Source organism: Ruditapes philippinarum, unplaced genomic scaffold (genome assembly GCF_026571515.1).
Source record: "Ruditapes philippinarum isolate M1 unplaced genomic scaffold, ASM2657151v2 ctg624_1_1_1_1, whole genome shotgun sequence".
Taxonomy (NCBI): Eukaryota; Metazoa; Mollusca; class Bivalvia; order Venerida; family Veneridae; genus Ruditapes; species Ruditapes philippinarum.
The window spans coordinates 422329-440880 of record NW_026859768.1 but is presented as its reverse complement, the minus strand read 5'-3'; the positions used below and the strand labels follow the sequence as shown (position 1 = coordinate 440880).

Sequence of the window (18552 nt, the reverse complement as noted above, 5' to 3'; positions counted from 1 at the left end):
GCCCACATCGTGATACACGTGTTTAATTTCTGTAGTATCATCAGACTCATCAATACTACTTATATCCTTTGATCTTCTTTATTTCCATCGCCATGTTCATTTGTCAGTTTTACTACTGTAATCATTTTTATCATTACTACCGCCAGACATTATAATATTATCTCATCATTCCCTCAATATATATCATTTCTCATCATTACTACCCACGCCATCATCATGCATATGCCAGTGTCATCATTACTCATAATTTTTAACGCATAATTTTATTACTAACTAGCTTTTTATCATCACATTCTTCAATATCATTGGCTACCATCTCCATGATAACTGCCACCACTCTTAATTACTTCATAATGACTACCACCACCTTCATGTCTTACTAACATAATTACTACCGCTACCATTTCTCATAATTACTACCACCACCTTATCTTACTACCACTATTGCTACCGCCACCATTTCTCATAATTACTACCACCACCTTCATATCTTACAACCACCATTTCCACCGCCACCATTTCTCATAATTACTATCACCACTACCACCATTTTTACCGCCACCATTTCTCATAATTACTATCACCTCATTCTTATCTTACTATCACCATTACTACCGCCACCATTCTCATAATTACTATCACCTCCTTCATATCTTACAACCACCATTGCTACCGCCACCATTTATCATAATTACTATCACCTCATTCTTATCTTACTACCACCATTACTACCGCTACCATTTCTCATAATTACTATCACCTCCTTCATATCTTTACAACCACCATTGCTACCGCCACCATTTCTCATAATTACTATCACCTCATTCTTATCTTACTACACATACATTACTACCGCCACCATTCTCATAATTACTAACACCTCCTTCATATCTTACAACCACCATTGCTACCGCCACCATTTATCATAATTACTATCACCTCATTCTTATCTTACTACCACCATTACTACCGCTACCATTTCTCATAATTACTATCACCTCCTTCATATCTTACAACCACCATTGCTACCGCCACCATTTCTCATAATTACTATCACCTTATTCTTATCTTACTTCCACCATTACTACCGCCACCATTTCTCATAATTTCTCTAAAATTACTATCACCTCCTTTATAATCTTACTACCACCATTTCTACCGCCACCATTTCTCATAATTACTATCACCTCCTTCTTATCTTACTACCACCATTTCTACCGCCACCATTTCTCATAATTACTATCACCTCCTTCTTATCTTACTACCACCATTTCTCATAATTACTGTCACCTCCTTCATAATCTTACTACCACCATTTCTACCGCCACCATTTCTCATAATTACTATCACCTCCTTCTTATCTTACCACCACCATTTCTCATAATTACTATCACCGCCTTCTTATCTTACTACCACCATTTCTACCGCCACCATTTCTCATAATTACTATCACCTCCTTCTTATCTTACTACCACCATTTCTACCGCCACCATTTCTCATAATTACTATCACCTCCTTCTTATCTTACTACCACCATTTCTACCGCCACCATTTCTCATAATAACTATCACCTCCTTCATATCTTACTACCACCATTTCCATCGCCACCATTTCTCATAATTACTATCACCTCCTTCTTATCTTACTACCACCATTTCTACCGCCACCATTTCTCATAATTACTATCACCTCCTTCTTATCTTACTACCACCATTTCTCATAATTACTGTCACCTCCTTCATAATCTTACTACCACCATTTCTACCGCCACCATTTCTCATAATTTCTATCACCTCCTTCTTATCTTACTACCACCATTTCTAATAATTACTGTCACCTCCTTCATAATCTTACTACCACCATTTCTACCGCCATCATTTCTCATAATTACTACCACCACCTTCATTTCTTACTACCACCATTTCTACCGCCACCATTTCTCATAATTACTACCACCACCTTCATTTCTTACTACCACCATTACTACCTCCACCATTTCTCTTAATTACTACCACATGCTTCATTTCTTACAACCACAAATTTCTTCGTTAGATCTTCTACCACGAGATTATATTTTAACATGGGTGCAAGTTTTCAGGCATATGCCTGAAGCTCAAGTTTTCTGTGACAAATTATATCATGTTTTACTAATAGATTATGTAGGAAAATGATTATGAATGACAGTTTTCAGGTTTTTCCAAAATTTTTAACTTGCACCCAAAATTGTTTTGCTACCACCACCACAATCCAGCACCATCATAATCATTGTAACTACATTTGTACTATAATAATTATATTAATTTTTTCTTCAAAGAAAAGTGCAACCAAGATTCAGTTTTCATTTTTTTTGAGATTTTATTTACTGTTCAGTGTGATTGGATCTGCCTTTTCTGAGACAAGGAGTTGAAGAAATTTCATTATCTAATAAATTGAACCACAGGGAATTCTTAATAGGTTCAATTTTTAGTTTAATGAATTAGTTTATTTTTGTACACATGTACTAAAATACATTTGCAGGGGAACCATTATAATCATATTTAAATTCTCCGCCGCATCATCATCATCATCATCATCATCATCATTATCATCATCATGTTACTCTCCTCCTCCTCATCATCATCATTATAATCATCATAATCACTATCATTATTATTATTCATCACCATCCTCATAATCACAAAACCAGCATCGTTATAATGATAGTATTAATGACGGTGACATATTAAAGTTATTTCATAATTACATTGTGCTAGTTATATTTTATTACTTAAATTTTCCCACTTTTGGTCTTGTTTTCGAATTATTTATTGTAAATTTGGTTAAAAGTTTTAAATACACATACATATTCTGTTTGTGTTTTACATGAAAGGTTTATTGTGAAACATCCTGTTACAGTGTCGAATGTTCAGCTTTAATAGAGTGGTCATATTTTGAGAGGCTGTTTCCGAGTGTTAATCTATTTATAATCCATTGACTCAGAAAATTGTGAGAAGTGTTGCAAATTTCCTCAGGATTTTGAAATCTATAAGGATGAAGGATAAAACATTATAAAGTTTATTAGTGTTAAAGAATAGACAAGAAAGATGGCGGTTGATAATTCAAATGAGGTTGTTCTGAAAGTCAATAAAGATGATTTTATACTTAAGGTAATCATTATGTTCAAGGTTATGATAATTATTTTGTACACTTAAAGTAATAATTATATTTTGATGCTACAATGAACGATTATTTTACTTAAGGTAATAATTCTTTTCTTGTACTTAATGATAATTTTCTTACACTTGGTAATGATAATTTTCTTACACTTGGTAATGGTAATTTTCTTACACTTGGTAATGATAATTCTCTTACACTTGGTAATGATAATTTTCTTATACGTAGGGATATATTTATTCTTTTTACTTAAGTAAATGATATTTTTTTGCACTTAAGGTTATATCTTTTAAAGTTTAGGTTGTGATAATTCTTTTACACTTTGAAAGGTTATAACAATTCTTAAGGTAATGCTTAAAGTTTACTTAATATTATTGTGTTATACTTTTATATTTTAAGTATTATGATAACATTAAATCAACACAATTTTCCTGTAGTTATGGTGATGGTGATTCCCTTATAGTTTCAAAGTAATACATTGATTCTCTTATACTTCAGTTAATAATATTTCTCTTTTTAATACATTATTCTAACTCAAACTCAAACTATATTGTCACATTTAAAATTTTCCCAACATTTATTATCACTCAGGTTAAAACCGTTAAATTTATTCACGCAGGTTTAACAAAATTGTTTATACGCGTAATAAATTTGTTTGTAAATTCCAGCCTTAGGATAGTATATTTTATCATCCCTATTTCGAACCAATTATAAAAATAACTAAAACTGTGATGTAAACATGTAAAATATCATTCGGTGAAATAGAAATATGCGAAATAGTTCAGGAATGTATACAAGGACGTTATAAGAAAGGATTGTGTTCTGATGAAATATGACTTGAGAATGGGAGGTGGGGTTTAAAGCTTACGCAATTTATTGAAATTTTCATTTTTGTCGCGCTCTTGGATTCTCTTTTGAGACATTTATTTATGTACGAATCATGTTATATTTACCTCTTTCCTGTAAAAGAGACATACCTATTAAAACGTCTTTTTATTTTTCTTTAAAACGTATATGATAGCGTTCTAACACAAGAATTATGTTACATAAATCTCCTATACATGTCGATTTGTATGTTGATTTTATAATCTTGTAGAAACTGGCAGTATAAAAGGACCCATTTGGCCATTAGTAAAAACCTCATATATATAAAAGACCTAACAGCAAACGGCAGCTGCTCAACTTATTCCACAATTGTTAATAACATTTGTAGTTTCTATATCAAACCTTGATAACTGGCAATATCTGACTGTGTAATTTTAGAAGGTTTATTACAGTCATTAGGCATATTCCCCGTTTGTTTATGTATTGCTCGCCTATCATATTCCATTACATGTAAGTTGCTAAACAGCCCTCCGTCTTTCAGAAAGCAATAAATCCTTACAAATAAGTTATTGCATTTGCAAAATGGAACTTAATTTCTTGAAACTAATATAATTGCTAAGAAATTTCAGGGAGAAATGTTAAAATTTAGAATAAATCATGATCTGAGAAAACGTGATATCATATTCAAATGGTAATCGATTTAAATACAAACCCAGATTTATGCTGTTACCAAGATACCACTGCCTTCGAACGTGCCGTTTTTAGTTTGATCCCGGAACGGCCAAATTGTGACCGGCTGTGCTGCAGCGTACGTCTAAATCAATCCATATAATAACCCTTACATTATTTTGTTCGTGGAGCTGTAATAATGATATTATATGGATATGAATTAATAATTACACATCTCTGCTTGTTATCATCCATTTACTAGTAGTTCACAAATTGTTAATAGCCAAAAATGCCGGTTAAATTACCCAATAACGGCTGGTTTACAGCTACATACAATGATACTGTATGCACATACGTACTGTAAATTTTCATTTATATTTACAAAAGAAATATTTGTTTGTCAGAAATATACTCTACATGCAAAAGCTGGTGTAATAAAATAATGATAATGATAGTACCGGCTTGTAAAATATGTTGCCGTAAAAAGGTTAAAGATTCAAGTTAATTATCACTAACATAAGTTTGTCATATTTACACTCAAGTCTCGTTTCCTACTAAACGAGCCTCGTTGTACTTTTATTCATTTTTGTCACATCACTGTTTCTTGGAATGAGCGGGAGAAAAAAGAAAGAAGATTTTGACTTGACTTTGACTTACAAGTGTATTATTATGTATTAACAAAATAAACAGATCAAATATAATTATAATAAATAAAGTACAACTTCACATATAACAGTGAACATAGTGGTAAATCATAATCCATTACTTAAAATAAACATTGTATTCATTTGTTATCTTTATCCCCAATTATGGATTTATTAATATGTACATGTAAATGTAATTAGTTTAATTTCTTACCATAAATACATCGTTGTAACATATTTAATATTTGTAAATTCACTGATTTACAATATACCATGTACAATATATAAATTTAATCAACATTTTATAATTCATATAAGGGAAGAATTTATATATTCATTCCATAGTTATCCAATTTTGTAAAGAAAGATCGTAAAATCATTTATAAAACATGTATTTTAATGATAAACTTTGATCATGGATGGGGATTCATTTATATTTTTCTGACATCGCACATCAACTATCGATAACTAAAACACATGTTTAGTAATAAAGTCACTAAAACAGCTTTCTATTGACCTGTCTACATGACTGTTAAAATATGAATTTATAAAGTTATTACTATATTGTCAAACATAGGTTAATGTTTAAATTGTTAAATGATTTAGTTGAAAAAATTAAAGAAAAAAATCATAACAACCATATCAGTGTTGGCGAGAATCATAAAGACATGTATAAACAATTCACTAGTTTGCCAGTTTGTTCTGTTTACATGGCACAATACCAAACAGGAAATTAAATATACCAGTGTCCAGATAACCTGATGTTGCCGTCCAACAATAAAGTAAATCAATACATGTCAATCAACAGTCTATCACAAAATTAAACACAATTTGGTGAGTTTTCTGTAAGTGTTGTTCTTCATTGAAGTTTTATCAGCAAGGACACTTGAATCTGCCCGACAACGAGGCGCAGTAATCACTTACACGCCATCTTGATTTGAGAAAATCGTGAATATAACCCAATGGCGCATGCACAAAAGATAAGCCCAGGGTAAAGATTTCTATGGCACAAAAATAAGAGAAAGTGTCAGCTGAATTCAACAGTTTATCGACAGAGAGCTGTATTGCCATATTTCTAATCAGTAGACGAGCCACCGAACAAGATCATTTACATTTTATGACATTAGGTTAATGATTTCCAATCACATTTTCGAGCTACTTTTGTCGGCACGGGAAAGATTTGTTTACCCAAAAACATTCTTATCATTGGGCTCATTAATTCAGCTCGATAACTATTTCAAGAATATTTAAAAACTGTCCAAATAGCGCCATCTAGCAAAATGAGAAATTGCTATCGCAAAATTTTGAAATTTAATTATTCTATGGAGGCAGAATTTGAGCTAAAATTACGTCAGCAATATTATTAAGATAATATCTCATAAAAAGAAACGACACTGAAATAAAATCATTAATTGAAAAATACACATTGTGATATAACGAATAAAGTAAAAAAAATACACCGTAAACAATTACAGATTTATCTTCATCCATGTGGAATTTATAAAAACAAGGCAGTCTGAAGGACAGCTTAATCCCCTTCCGCAGTGAACATGAATGCGTACTTCTTGACCTTTTACCCATGACCTTGATGTTATGCCATGCATGTCATAAGCAAATAGTTTCACAATAGTGATTTTTGTGCCAAGTTATTTTTTTAAAGTCTTCCAAAAGTCAAAAAGTTATGGAGAACATATAATCTTGACCTTGGGGGTAGCCACCTGGATGTTGAGTTCTGCAGATTGTGTCATGGTGGGGATCATTTGTGCAAAGTAATTTTGAAACTTTTGAATTGTCAATAAGTTATAGAGCGGAAATGAAAAATAGATGTTTTTACATTTGACCTTTTTTGTGATCCTGACCTTCAGGGTTGTTACTTGATTATTGTGCTTTGCCAATGGTGTCATAATGGTGATCATTTCAAAAACATTGCAGCGGTTTAAATGTTATAGACAGACACGAAATATCGACTTTCTAACATTTGACTTGTAAGTGTGACCTTGACATTGGGGGTAGCAATTCCATTATTGCACTCATAATAGTGATCACTTGTGCCAAGCTATTTAAAAAATTCAGATGTTTAAAAGTTATGGAGGGGACACGAAATCCAAATTTTTATACATTTGACCATTAAGTGTGACCTTGACCTTGGGGTTAGCAACCCAATTATTGCGCTCAGTAAATGTTCTTATAATGGTGATCAAATGTGCCAAGTTATTTTTTTTTAATTTCAGTGGTTAAAAAGTTACGGAGCGCACACAAAATGTAAACTTTTTATTATGAAATGAAGTCTTTATAACATTTGACCTTCAAATATGACCTTGTCCTTGGGCTGACAACCCAATTTTTGCGCTTTGCACATCGTCTCCTTATGGTGATCACTTGTGCCAAGTTATTTTAAAAAAAAAATCAGCGATTTAAAAGTTATGGAGCTGACACGAAAGTGTTACGGACGGACGGACTGACAGACAGACGGAGACCATTCCTATAATCCCCTTTCCGCGTTTCTGTTATGTATATCTTTACTAAACAAGAATAGATCATTTGAAATGTAGTTCAAAGGTTCAATGTATAAAGCAGTTTGTCGTGTTTTTGTTTTTTTGTTTGTTTTTTTTTGCGAAACACATGCTGTATCATGTCGACACTCGTCTGGTGTTCGGTATCCGATCGGCACTCTGGTCTTTGTCTGGTCTTATTTCAATGTCTCTGAGAAATACATGCGGTATCCGATCGTCACTCTAAATGAAGACCATTTCAGAGTATGCGGTACCTAATACATTGGCAACCTTGAAAGCCATTGCTATATTTTGAGAACAATAATATGCCAACAAATTACGCGAAGAGCTATATTGGAATGGTGCGATCCAAACTAAATTGCACCTAATGATTTACATATATCACGCCATTGTCTTATGCATAGTTGTTTACAACAAAATATCAATCCAAAATGTGAAAAACCCGATATTATAAATAACGATCAATTACTTTCTTTGATACAGAAGAAACAGTTTCCGTTATTTCTTCAATTCAAACATGTTGAAAAGAATGAATGAGTCCAATATCTTCTATTTACTTGGTTGTCGTACGAATGTGCCAGCTCTGAAACAGAAATAATAGGGCAATTTATCAATGACGGGTAGGAGGGAGCTATAAGAACGATCAAAACGACTGAGAGAACAATTGATAAATTGTATTTCATCTGAGAAAAATGTAACTATTGACGTAACGCTACAAAATTAACGGAATGGGTATAAATACTATAATGCTACAAAATTAAGAGGACTGGACACATTGCTACAAAAATAATGGACATGGTTAAATGCTATAGAATAAAAGGACTAGGCATGTGTAATGCTACAAAATTAAAGGGTTATACATAGTGTTACAAAATTATTGGACTAGACCAATGTTTCAAATCAACGCACAGAAGGCGCTGAATTTGTTTGGGTCTCAGAATGTCAGAAAATTGAAGGTTGTGATATTATAGTAAAGTGTCACCAATGCTGTTTCCAGTGTTATAACTATAGTAAATGGGCTTTAAGACTAATTGCAACACTGCACTGATATTCAATTCAATGTTTATTTGGCTTAAAAAATGAGTTGCCTGAACTTGAATTTGAACTCCAGACCTCTCGCTTCCAAAGCGAGCGTGTTAACCCCTCGACCACGGGGAATTATAGATAACAGCCTGAAGAATACCATATTATTCTAAATTAGAGTTTGTAACGCTTATTAATTTCGATATATTTTGTTCACGGTAAACCTGTTGTTTAACACTGAAGTAAATAATCATGGAGCTGAACATAAGCATGTATATCTATAAGAATAACACAATATTAGAAATCTTCGACCAATCGGGAACTGTTTTTTCGTTACGAAAATAAATGCGCCTGTCATTTGACAATCTTTACGCAGTGATCTCTCCTTAATTTTTCGGCGTTAATGTACATATGAAGGGAAGTAACCGCTTCGAGGAGTTTGGACTACTTTCGGTATTTGCAAATAAGAACATCAGGGTCTGAAATTTCCCTACCATTATTTGTTTGGTCTGACGACCCAAACAAATAATAAACGCACTGAGCACAATGATACAAAAATGCTTTCTGGTTATGTGTTGATTTGATGACATCAGAAAGAAGCAAGAGCAGCCTGATTAAAGCAAAAAGTAATTATCTAACCAGTATTAACTATATTGAGAACAACAGAAAGGATGGTTTGGAGGTCAATAAACTCTCAGAATTAGAATTATTTCTACAATTTATATACAGTGTAGGTTCAAATATATTCAACAATCATAATAATGATGATTATGATGAAGCCAATGGAGACAATATGGTTTAGTAGTAGTAGTAGTAGTAGTAGTAGTAGTGGTAGTGGTAGTGGTAGTGGTAGTGGTAGTGGCAGCGGCAGCGGCAGCGGCAGTAGCAGTAGCATATTCCCATATTCCTTCAGTTTGTTCAAATTGTCAGATACTGCTACTCGTCACGTGAAAGTGTTATCATAAATAATAAATGCTCATAAATGTACTCTTAATTCGATTGTGTGGTTCGAAAAAAAAATCATCGACAATTAGTCAGTCAGTTGTAACTGAAACAACTGTTCCCGGACCTACTTATACAAAACAAATGTAAATGGATGAGCCAAACAATGTCCATTGTATAGTAGTATCCCGAAATATCATAGACTTGTTACTTGACGAAATAGATTACTTTTAGACAATTGTTCTTTTTAACTGCATTATTTAAACCTGCTTTGATGATTGTTTTAAATTACAGACCAATCAGAATTGAAAGTAGTTTTATCACGTAACTTTGATGCACACAAACTCAGAATGTACATTATTTGCATATTAAGTAACAGAAGGACAAGTACATGTATTTCTTAAAACATACCGAGATAAATGATCGTTAATATTAAAGACAAAAGTGTCCAACAATGAGAAAGTAAATTAAAGCACACGAACACAACAATTGACATCAATCGCAACTTTTTGGACCTTTCCGTCAGTCTTCGGAAAAGGACTAAGAATAATGATCGTCGAGGTGTTCCGACTAAGGCTGCGCATGCTTCTGTTTTAGTTTTCGGAATACAATGCAATTCTTTTTTGTGTCGCTTCTACGGAGTAGTGGCGACATATAGGGATCACTTCTCCGTCGTCTGTCTGTCCGTCTGTCTGTCTGTCTGTCTGTCCGTCCGTCCGTCACAAAACTTGTCCGGACTACTGCTCATAAACTACTGGTGCAATTTCATCCAAACTTTACAGGAATAATCAGTACCAAGTCTAGTTGTGCATATTGTCAGCATTTTCCGGTTCAGTGATTTTTGTCAGAGTTATGGCCCTTTAATAATTTTTAATTTTAAAGTTTGTCCGGACTACTTCTCTTATACCACTAATGCAATTTCAATGAAACTTTACAGGATTGATCTGTAGCTCAAGTCCTTGCGCATATTGCCCGGGTTCTCCGGTTGAATGATTTTTGGCCGAGTTATGGCCCTTTGACAAAAAGGTGTTTTTTTTCTGTGTGTTGCCAGATACGCAAAAGCTTGTCCAGACTACTCCTCATAAACTACTGGTGCAATTTTATCCAAACTTTACAGGAATGATCAGTACCAAGTCTAGTTGTGCACTGTCCGTCTGTCTGTCTGTCTGTCACAAAATTTGTCCCAACATGAAATTGGCCATCATGAGGCGACACATGTGATTACTGATCGCTCTTGTTTGCTTTGTCATAAGAAAAAGGAGCCTTAAACTTAACGGGAAGGAAATCAAATCTAAATAACATTGTTTCTGTTAAATTAATGCAACAAGATATTTTGTTCGCTCATTAAACACGATTTCTGTCGTGTTGGCTCACAATTTTAACTAAGATCTTTTTTGTTTCTTGAAAAACTGCTCACTGGTCACATCTGCGTAACAATCCAGTAATAGAATTAATTTCCCCTGTTTCTTATGATATTTTTTTTTATAATTTAATATTAAATTCCTCGCTTTTAGTGCTTGAATTAACTTAATTATGTTTTAAGTACATTTTTATTCCGTTTGTCGAGACATTGTGTGACGTACGAACGACAACTCTGGGTATTGTTTAAATGAGATACACTTCTTCATAGCATTTTTGAACACACTTAATGACTTAAAGTGTTCATTTCATACATGTACACTGTACTTGAATTTTGTGTTAAAGGTTACCCCTGAATGCATATATGTAACGTGTTAGTCGTTGTAAATAAAACTTACATAGTTTTACAGCGTAATTGAAACTAGTTGATGAAATTTTCGGATGTAGTGAAGAAAAAAAATCAATTATAAGAAAGTTTTTGACTAGTGAAAATGATAGCATTTTGGGGGCTTTATAGGCCTCTAGTTCTACTTTTTTATTCCAGTGTAAATGCTCGAAATATTTAAAGTTGATGTAGGTTATAAAAAACTGAAAGCTAAATAATACCAGGCATTAATATTTTTCTCTATAAAAGAATAGTTTGAAAATAATTACTTAAGTGAAAGTAAGAAGTTTAACAGCAGTCCCACAGGTATATAAAAAAGGGGACAAGAAATGATCTCGCTTTACGTGTAGAAAGATCGTGATTAAAGTAATAACATAGAAATAAGAAAGAAACAACTTCAATCAAGATATTATTATTCTCTAGATGCTATGTTATACGAGAATAAAGAAATTACACATTAAAGCTCATATATCAATTATTCCCAGAGACGCCGTTATTTGCGAGTGACTGAGATACGTAAAGTAAAATCATTCTAAAAATGAAAGAAAATATGTACATGATCAAATCTTCTAACAAAATACAACTGTGGTCAGATATATTTACGCTTGACGTTATATATACATGTGTAATGGTAGTTTTTTCCGATTCATGAATATTTTTACATCTGCTGTAACGACAGAAACGATCCATAACTATTAACAGATTGTTATAAATCGTAAATGTAATCAAATATTGGCTCCCTAGTTACCAATACCAAAGATATCATAAGCGTCCTGCAGTTCTTTATTGTTCCCATAGAAACGGTTATCACTTTCTAGCCGGGAACATAACTAACTGTTTTTACTCTAAAATATACAAAAAATGTTTACAGCATATTGGAATATGAGTTTATACATGTATGTTTTATAAACATGAATCAATAAACATTTTTGTTTTAAATTTAATTTTAATGAAAAGGCAGACGAACAGTCGTCTTCTCGAAAATAATGTTTCAGTGTAATCGTTTATTGTTGTGAGCACGTTAATTCATAATATTGTAAAATATAATCAAAATTATTCAATCTGTCCTCGGAGAAAATAATCTAAATACGAAACCGGAGCTATGAATTTTGAGCAATACCCAAGAGAAGTCTTTGCCCGACGATAAATTCCATGTGATCTATTTATTCGACTGAGTAATATGAAGAGATTTTAGAAATTTTGACAGAAGATCTTATCTCGGCTGATTCTCGAGGATTGTGTTGTATTTTGATGGGTAATTGCACTGCGGGATCGGCATCAAAAATACCGCTAATACATCTCCAAAGATTCGTATTTCCCCAAAATTAGATTGGATGTCGCTAAATTTCCTAATGGTTCTATAGAATAAAACCATAAAAGAATGATTAAAATGTTTTTTTATACAGAAATTTGTTGAATCTTAGTCAGATAGAAGCTTGTCTTAACTGTCGCCTAATAGACGCTTGCAGAGAAATTTCCTTTAAAGCTAGTTTTTTTAAGAACTGATCGTTGTGCATGCCGCTTGGGAAATATTGTAATCATTCTAACCGGTCATAAAAATCAGAGCTCGCTGTGTTTGATGTAATTCAGATCTAAGAAACCTTGTTTGCAGTCTGCGTATGAATATTCTGAAAGGAAAAAAATCTGTGTTGAAACCTAATGCAGTATTCAAAAAGCATGGGTGTTTACATCACATGCATATGGCACCAAGGTTAATTCTTTTATCACAAGAAAAATAACTGCTTTTTAATAGTTAAGGACGTTGTTGGAACATAAGGCATCCCAACAGTCCTGATGAGGTCTAGAAAACTAAAAACTTTCACTTTAAGTTACATATATCATAGACCAGAAATGTACCTCGTATTTGTCTATACTTGATCATATTAAATAAATAGTTTACAGTTTCGAACATAACATCAGCACCTTGAAACGTAAGCAGGGTTTCCTACTAAAATTTACCATAGTCAATGTTCCGAAATTGCCATTGTATATCTGTTTTCTAGAAACAATTTCATTAATTCGGGACGAGAAAATGTGTTAAAACCTGGTGATTATACTTCTATCAGGTTTCCTGGAAACGTAAAATATCACTGTTTCTTGGGCAAACCTTCATATAAAGGCTGTTGTTTTCCCCTCCATTATCTACTAATCAGATTCTACTAACTCAATTTGTAGTTTCTGTTTTTGAACGTCTAAGAAATTGTCTAGGACAGGAAACTTTTTTTACTAAATGACTGGACAGATAGCGTTTTATGAATGTATCCCAAATGATCGGCTTGGGTATTTAACAGGCGAAATGGAGCTCATAAACTGTTTTTGTCAGCTCATTTGTCTCATATTAATTTCCGTTGTATAATGGAATGGAAGAAATCACTTTATTAGTCTGTGTGAAGGACAATGATCGATGTTTGGTAGGGAGAAGAAGGTCACGTGTTATATATTTGATTCTTGCTGTTTCCCATTCTTGTATTCTCTATTACAATACTGTTATTAAATGAACGAAGTTTATTTCTTCCTCTCGCGTTGCCCTCTGTACAAGTAAAACTCATTTTGAACCCTTGATGCGCAGGAAATTCGATTTTTTAAATAAATCTTTTAACCATGTTTAGTTATACTTGTATATATATATATATATTTATATATATAATGCGCTTTTAATAATCGAGTCGAGTTCTATGTTAAATATCATCTAAATAATGAACTAGGCAGTTCGAGTTTTATGTTTTAAAAACTCGTCAAATCTGTCAAATCGTATTAACATTGTATCTTCTATTTCAGTACAACACAATCATATCAACACATTTGTTTAATCCCAATCATATCAACACATTTGTTAAATCCCAATCATATCAACACATTTGTTAACTCCCAATCATATCAACACGTTGGTTCAACACAATTATAACAACATGTAAGTGCATTACAATTATAACAAACTGTTGGTGAACCACAATCATATCACTACGTTAGTGCATCACTAGCACAACAACACGTTATTATATCAACAGCATCACAATTATATCAACATGTTAGTATATCACAATCATATTAATACATCATAACAACACGTTAGTTTATCAACACGTTACAACACAATTACTTATACCTGTAATATATCACATTCATAACAAAATGTCCTTATTTTTGTAAATTACAATCATATCGACACGTTATCGCAACACAGTCATTTCAGCACATTTGTACATCACAATTATATAAACAAGTTAGTGCATCACTCTCATATCAACATGTTAGAACATCAAACTCATGTCAACAAGTAAGTTCAACACAATCATGTCAACACGTTAATGCAACATAATCATGTCAACACGTTACTAATTCACAATATCAATAAAGATAGTATATCACAATCTTATTAACACGTTAGTACATAATAATCATATCATCACGTTATCACAAGACATCTCATTGGTGCATCACAATAATATCAACCCGGTAGTACAGTACAACACAAACATAACAACACGTAAGTGCATCTTAATTTATATAAAAAAGTTAGTACAACACAAACTTAACAACATGTTAGTACATCTTAATCTATATAAATAGTACATCTCATTCATATCAACACGTTAGTATATCGCAATCAAAAGAACACGTAAGAAAAACACAATCATGTCAATACGTTAGAACACCACAATCACATCAACACGTTAGTATATCCCAATCATATCACCACGTTAGTATATCCCAATCATATTAACACGTTTGTATATCACAATCATATCAACACGTGAGTATATCACAATCATATCAACACGTTAGTATATCACAATCATATCAACACGCTTTCATATCTCAATCATATCAATATGTTAGTACATCCCAATCATATCAACACGTTAGTATATCACAATCATATCAACACGTTGGTATATCACAATCATATCAACATGTAAGTATATCACAATCATATCAATATGTTAGTACATCCCAATCATATCAACACGTGAGTATATCCCAATTATATCAAAACGTCAGTATATCCAAATCATATCAACACGTTAGTATATATCAATCATATCAACACGTTAGTACATCACAATCATATCAACACGTGAGTATATCGCAATCATATCAACACGCTATCATATCTCAGTCATATCAATATGTTAGTACATCCCAATCATATCTACACGTTAGTACACGCCAATCGAATCAATACGTTAGTATATCACAATCATATCAACACGTTGGTATATCACAGTCATATCAACACGTTAGTATATTACAATCATATCAACACGTTAGTATATCACAATCATATCAACACGTTAGTACATCACAATCATATCAACACGTTAGTATATCACAATCATATCAACACGTTAGTATATCCCAATCATATCAACACGTAAGTTTATCACAATCATATCAATACGTTAGTACATCCAAATCATATCAACACGTTAGTATATCTCAATCATATCAACACGTTATAATATCACAATCATATCAACACGTTATTATATCACAATCATATCAACACGTTATTATATCACAATCATATCAACACGTTGGTATATCACAATCATATCAATACGTTATTATATCACAATCATATCAACACGTTAGTACATCACAATCATATCAACACGTTGGTATATCACAATCATATCAACACGTTAGTATATCACAATCATACCAACACGTTAGTATATCACAATCATATCAACACGTTGGTATATCACAATCATATCAACACGTTAGTATATCACAATCATATCAACACGTTATAATATCACAATCATATCAACACGTTATTATATCACAATCATATCAACACGTTATTATATCACAATCATATCAACACGTTAGTACATCACAATAATACCAACACGTTAGTTTATCACAATCATATCAACAGGTCCATTAATATAATTTGAATCTCATTCATCACGACCATAATATCATATTGTTTTTTTTTACAGCCATTAAATAAAAGGCCAATCATGCAGGGGAACCACTTTGACCCGATTGACCGCGACGGAAGCATGAGATCAGACCGGAAGGAGCGCCAAAGGTTGGGCAAGTCACGTGCAAGTATCAGCAGTTACAAAGGGAAGTACAGTCTCAATCACAGAGTTCGCAAGAAAAGTTCCACACCAGAAGAACAGTGTATATCAAACTTGAAGATGATTCTACAGTGTTATAATGTGTTCATATTGGTATGCTTTTAAGTTATTTTGGTATAATGTTACGACAGCAAAACAGATTACATTCATAGTATAGTAGCGCTGGTCAAGATTTCATTCTTCTAAAACACCGTCCAAGAATAATGTAACCCTTGATTGTGGATTAATTGTATTTTCTTTTTCACAGTCGGGTTACAAAAAGGGTCTTTTGTACGGATATATTTTCTGTTTTATTTCACTCGGCTTGTTGCGATGAAATTCCAAAAGGAAGAATTGGAAAGTCCGGTGATGATATGAATACAGACTTTGATTCAACCGAAGCTGGTCTCTTAGCGGCATTAATTAGTGGAACAAGGTAGAGACTGTTAAACATTTAATTACTCACAACTTCTTGAAATATTCATAGCTCTCTTTAAGAAAGGCGAAATGTTACCAGTTCAATGCTGTATATAGTGCGTGTAATCAGCGTCGCTCGAGTTACTGGCTATAAATATGTTTCAGAATGTTTTACATCAAATATTCATGGACGGCACCCGTCTTAGCACATAATCTTATAGATTAGATCGCTGAGATTGAGAGATTTGGCGCGGAGATTGGAAAAGATTGAACACTGGGAACAAGAAATTACTACAGGCTTTGAAGCACTTTCACACCAAGGCAATTCCTATATTGAACAATACATTATTGGCTACCGCGTTTTGATCTGTTAAAAATCGTATGTAATAACACTTTCTGTCATATATCAAGCGTCTGTATCAATTTGCCCACTACATTCTTTATACGTTTCAACATTAATTTACCGAATTCTATATGATTAGACATGAGTTGTTTGGCCGAAATATTAGCATGCACTTGTTGTGTGAATAAAACTTTGTACGTTAATTTCAAACTCTTTGATAAACAATGACAAAAAATCGCAAAGGAATCTATAGGTTTATTTATACTTCTTTATAACGGATAAAAAACCAACAACAATATTTGTCTGTTAACTGTCCTTCCTATCAAAACATAGATTAATTTCTTTTTATCGTTTTTAAATGTTTTAATGTCATAAATCATTTCATGTCGTATTCTACATTTATCCCTTACCACGCTCATTATCTTAAATGGACTTGCCCATCTTTAATCCGGAATCAAGGGATTTAAAAAATATAAATATTATGGCTGAATATCGAACAGTGCAGACCATGACATGACCACACGGATGTGCCGGCTGATCTTGGTATGCATTGGTCTCTTTGGCAGATTTAGTTGCCGCCAACAAGCTAAAGGTTAATCTGCAGAAAACGGTTGTCGGCTGTTACCATAAAACTACAGCGTTTCAATGGTCATCTTGATTTTTACGTATTTTTGATACGTAAAACATTCATTCTGTTTCTTAGAGGCAATAACAGTATACCGACCCTGACTCCTATATCGCCAATATTTGTTCCTTTTTTTCTCATTTTTGCACACGTTTAATTTATTTTGTGTCCAACTTTCATATTGACAAGAAATTAAATGTATGCGTTGATACGTATTATATGCCATTCGCAAGAGAAATCATTACTTTCAAATTTCATTTTAGGGGGAAAAGGCAAAAACATTTTAATGAATAAAACGTAATAATAATTTACGTGGAAAAAAGTCCGAGTAAGTACGTGTAAATGATACTTTACATTGGAAAAATACTCAAAAAATCTTGCAATATGCCCGGATTTGTTTTAAGTCATTCATAGACGTTGAGTCGTATTTCCACTGTATACATAATATATATGATACTTGCTGACGAATTTTAATCGAATTTGAGGACAAAAAGAATCTTATAACTTTTTATTTCCCTTACTAGATGTCACCGCTCTTCTTCCAGAATATTTTACCGTTCTAACGAAATGCCGTAAAGT

At 32.8% G+C, this 18552-nt stretch overlaps 1 protein-coding gene across 4 annotated transcripts in view; it reads left to right on the top strand.

The window, feature by feature from the left end:
* LOC132757877 (CD82 antigen-like) overlaps window positions 1–18552 on the top strand; it is a 42003-nt gene that overhangs the window by 3547 nt on the left and 19904 nt on the right. For 2 of the 4 annotated variants that reach the window (XR_009629512.1, XM_060749366.1), the window contains exons 1-2: window positions 2931–3146; window positions 16466–16702. Coding sequence is in view for 3 of the 4 variants with exons in the window: in XM_060749366.1 (XP_060605349.1) it covers window positions 3084–3146; window positions 16466–16702 (300 nt within the window). In the remaining variant the exon portion in view is untranslated. Of the gene's footprint in view, window positions 1–2928; window positions 3147–16465; window positions 16703–18552 lie in introns of those variants that run through there. The other 2 variants (XM_060749367.1, XM_060749369.1) reach the window with 2 other exon arrangements.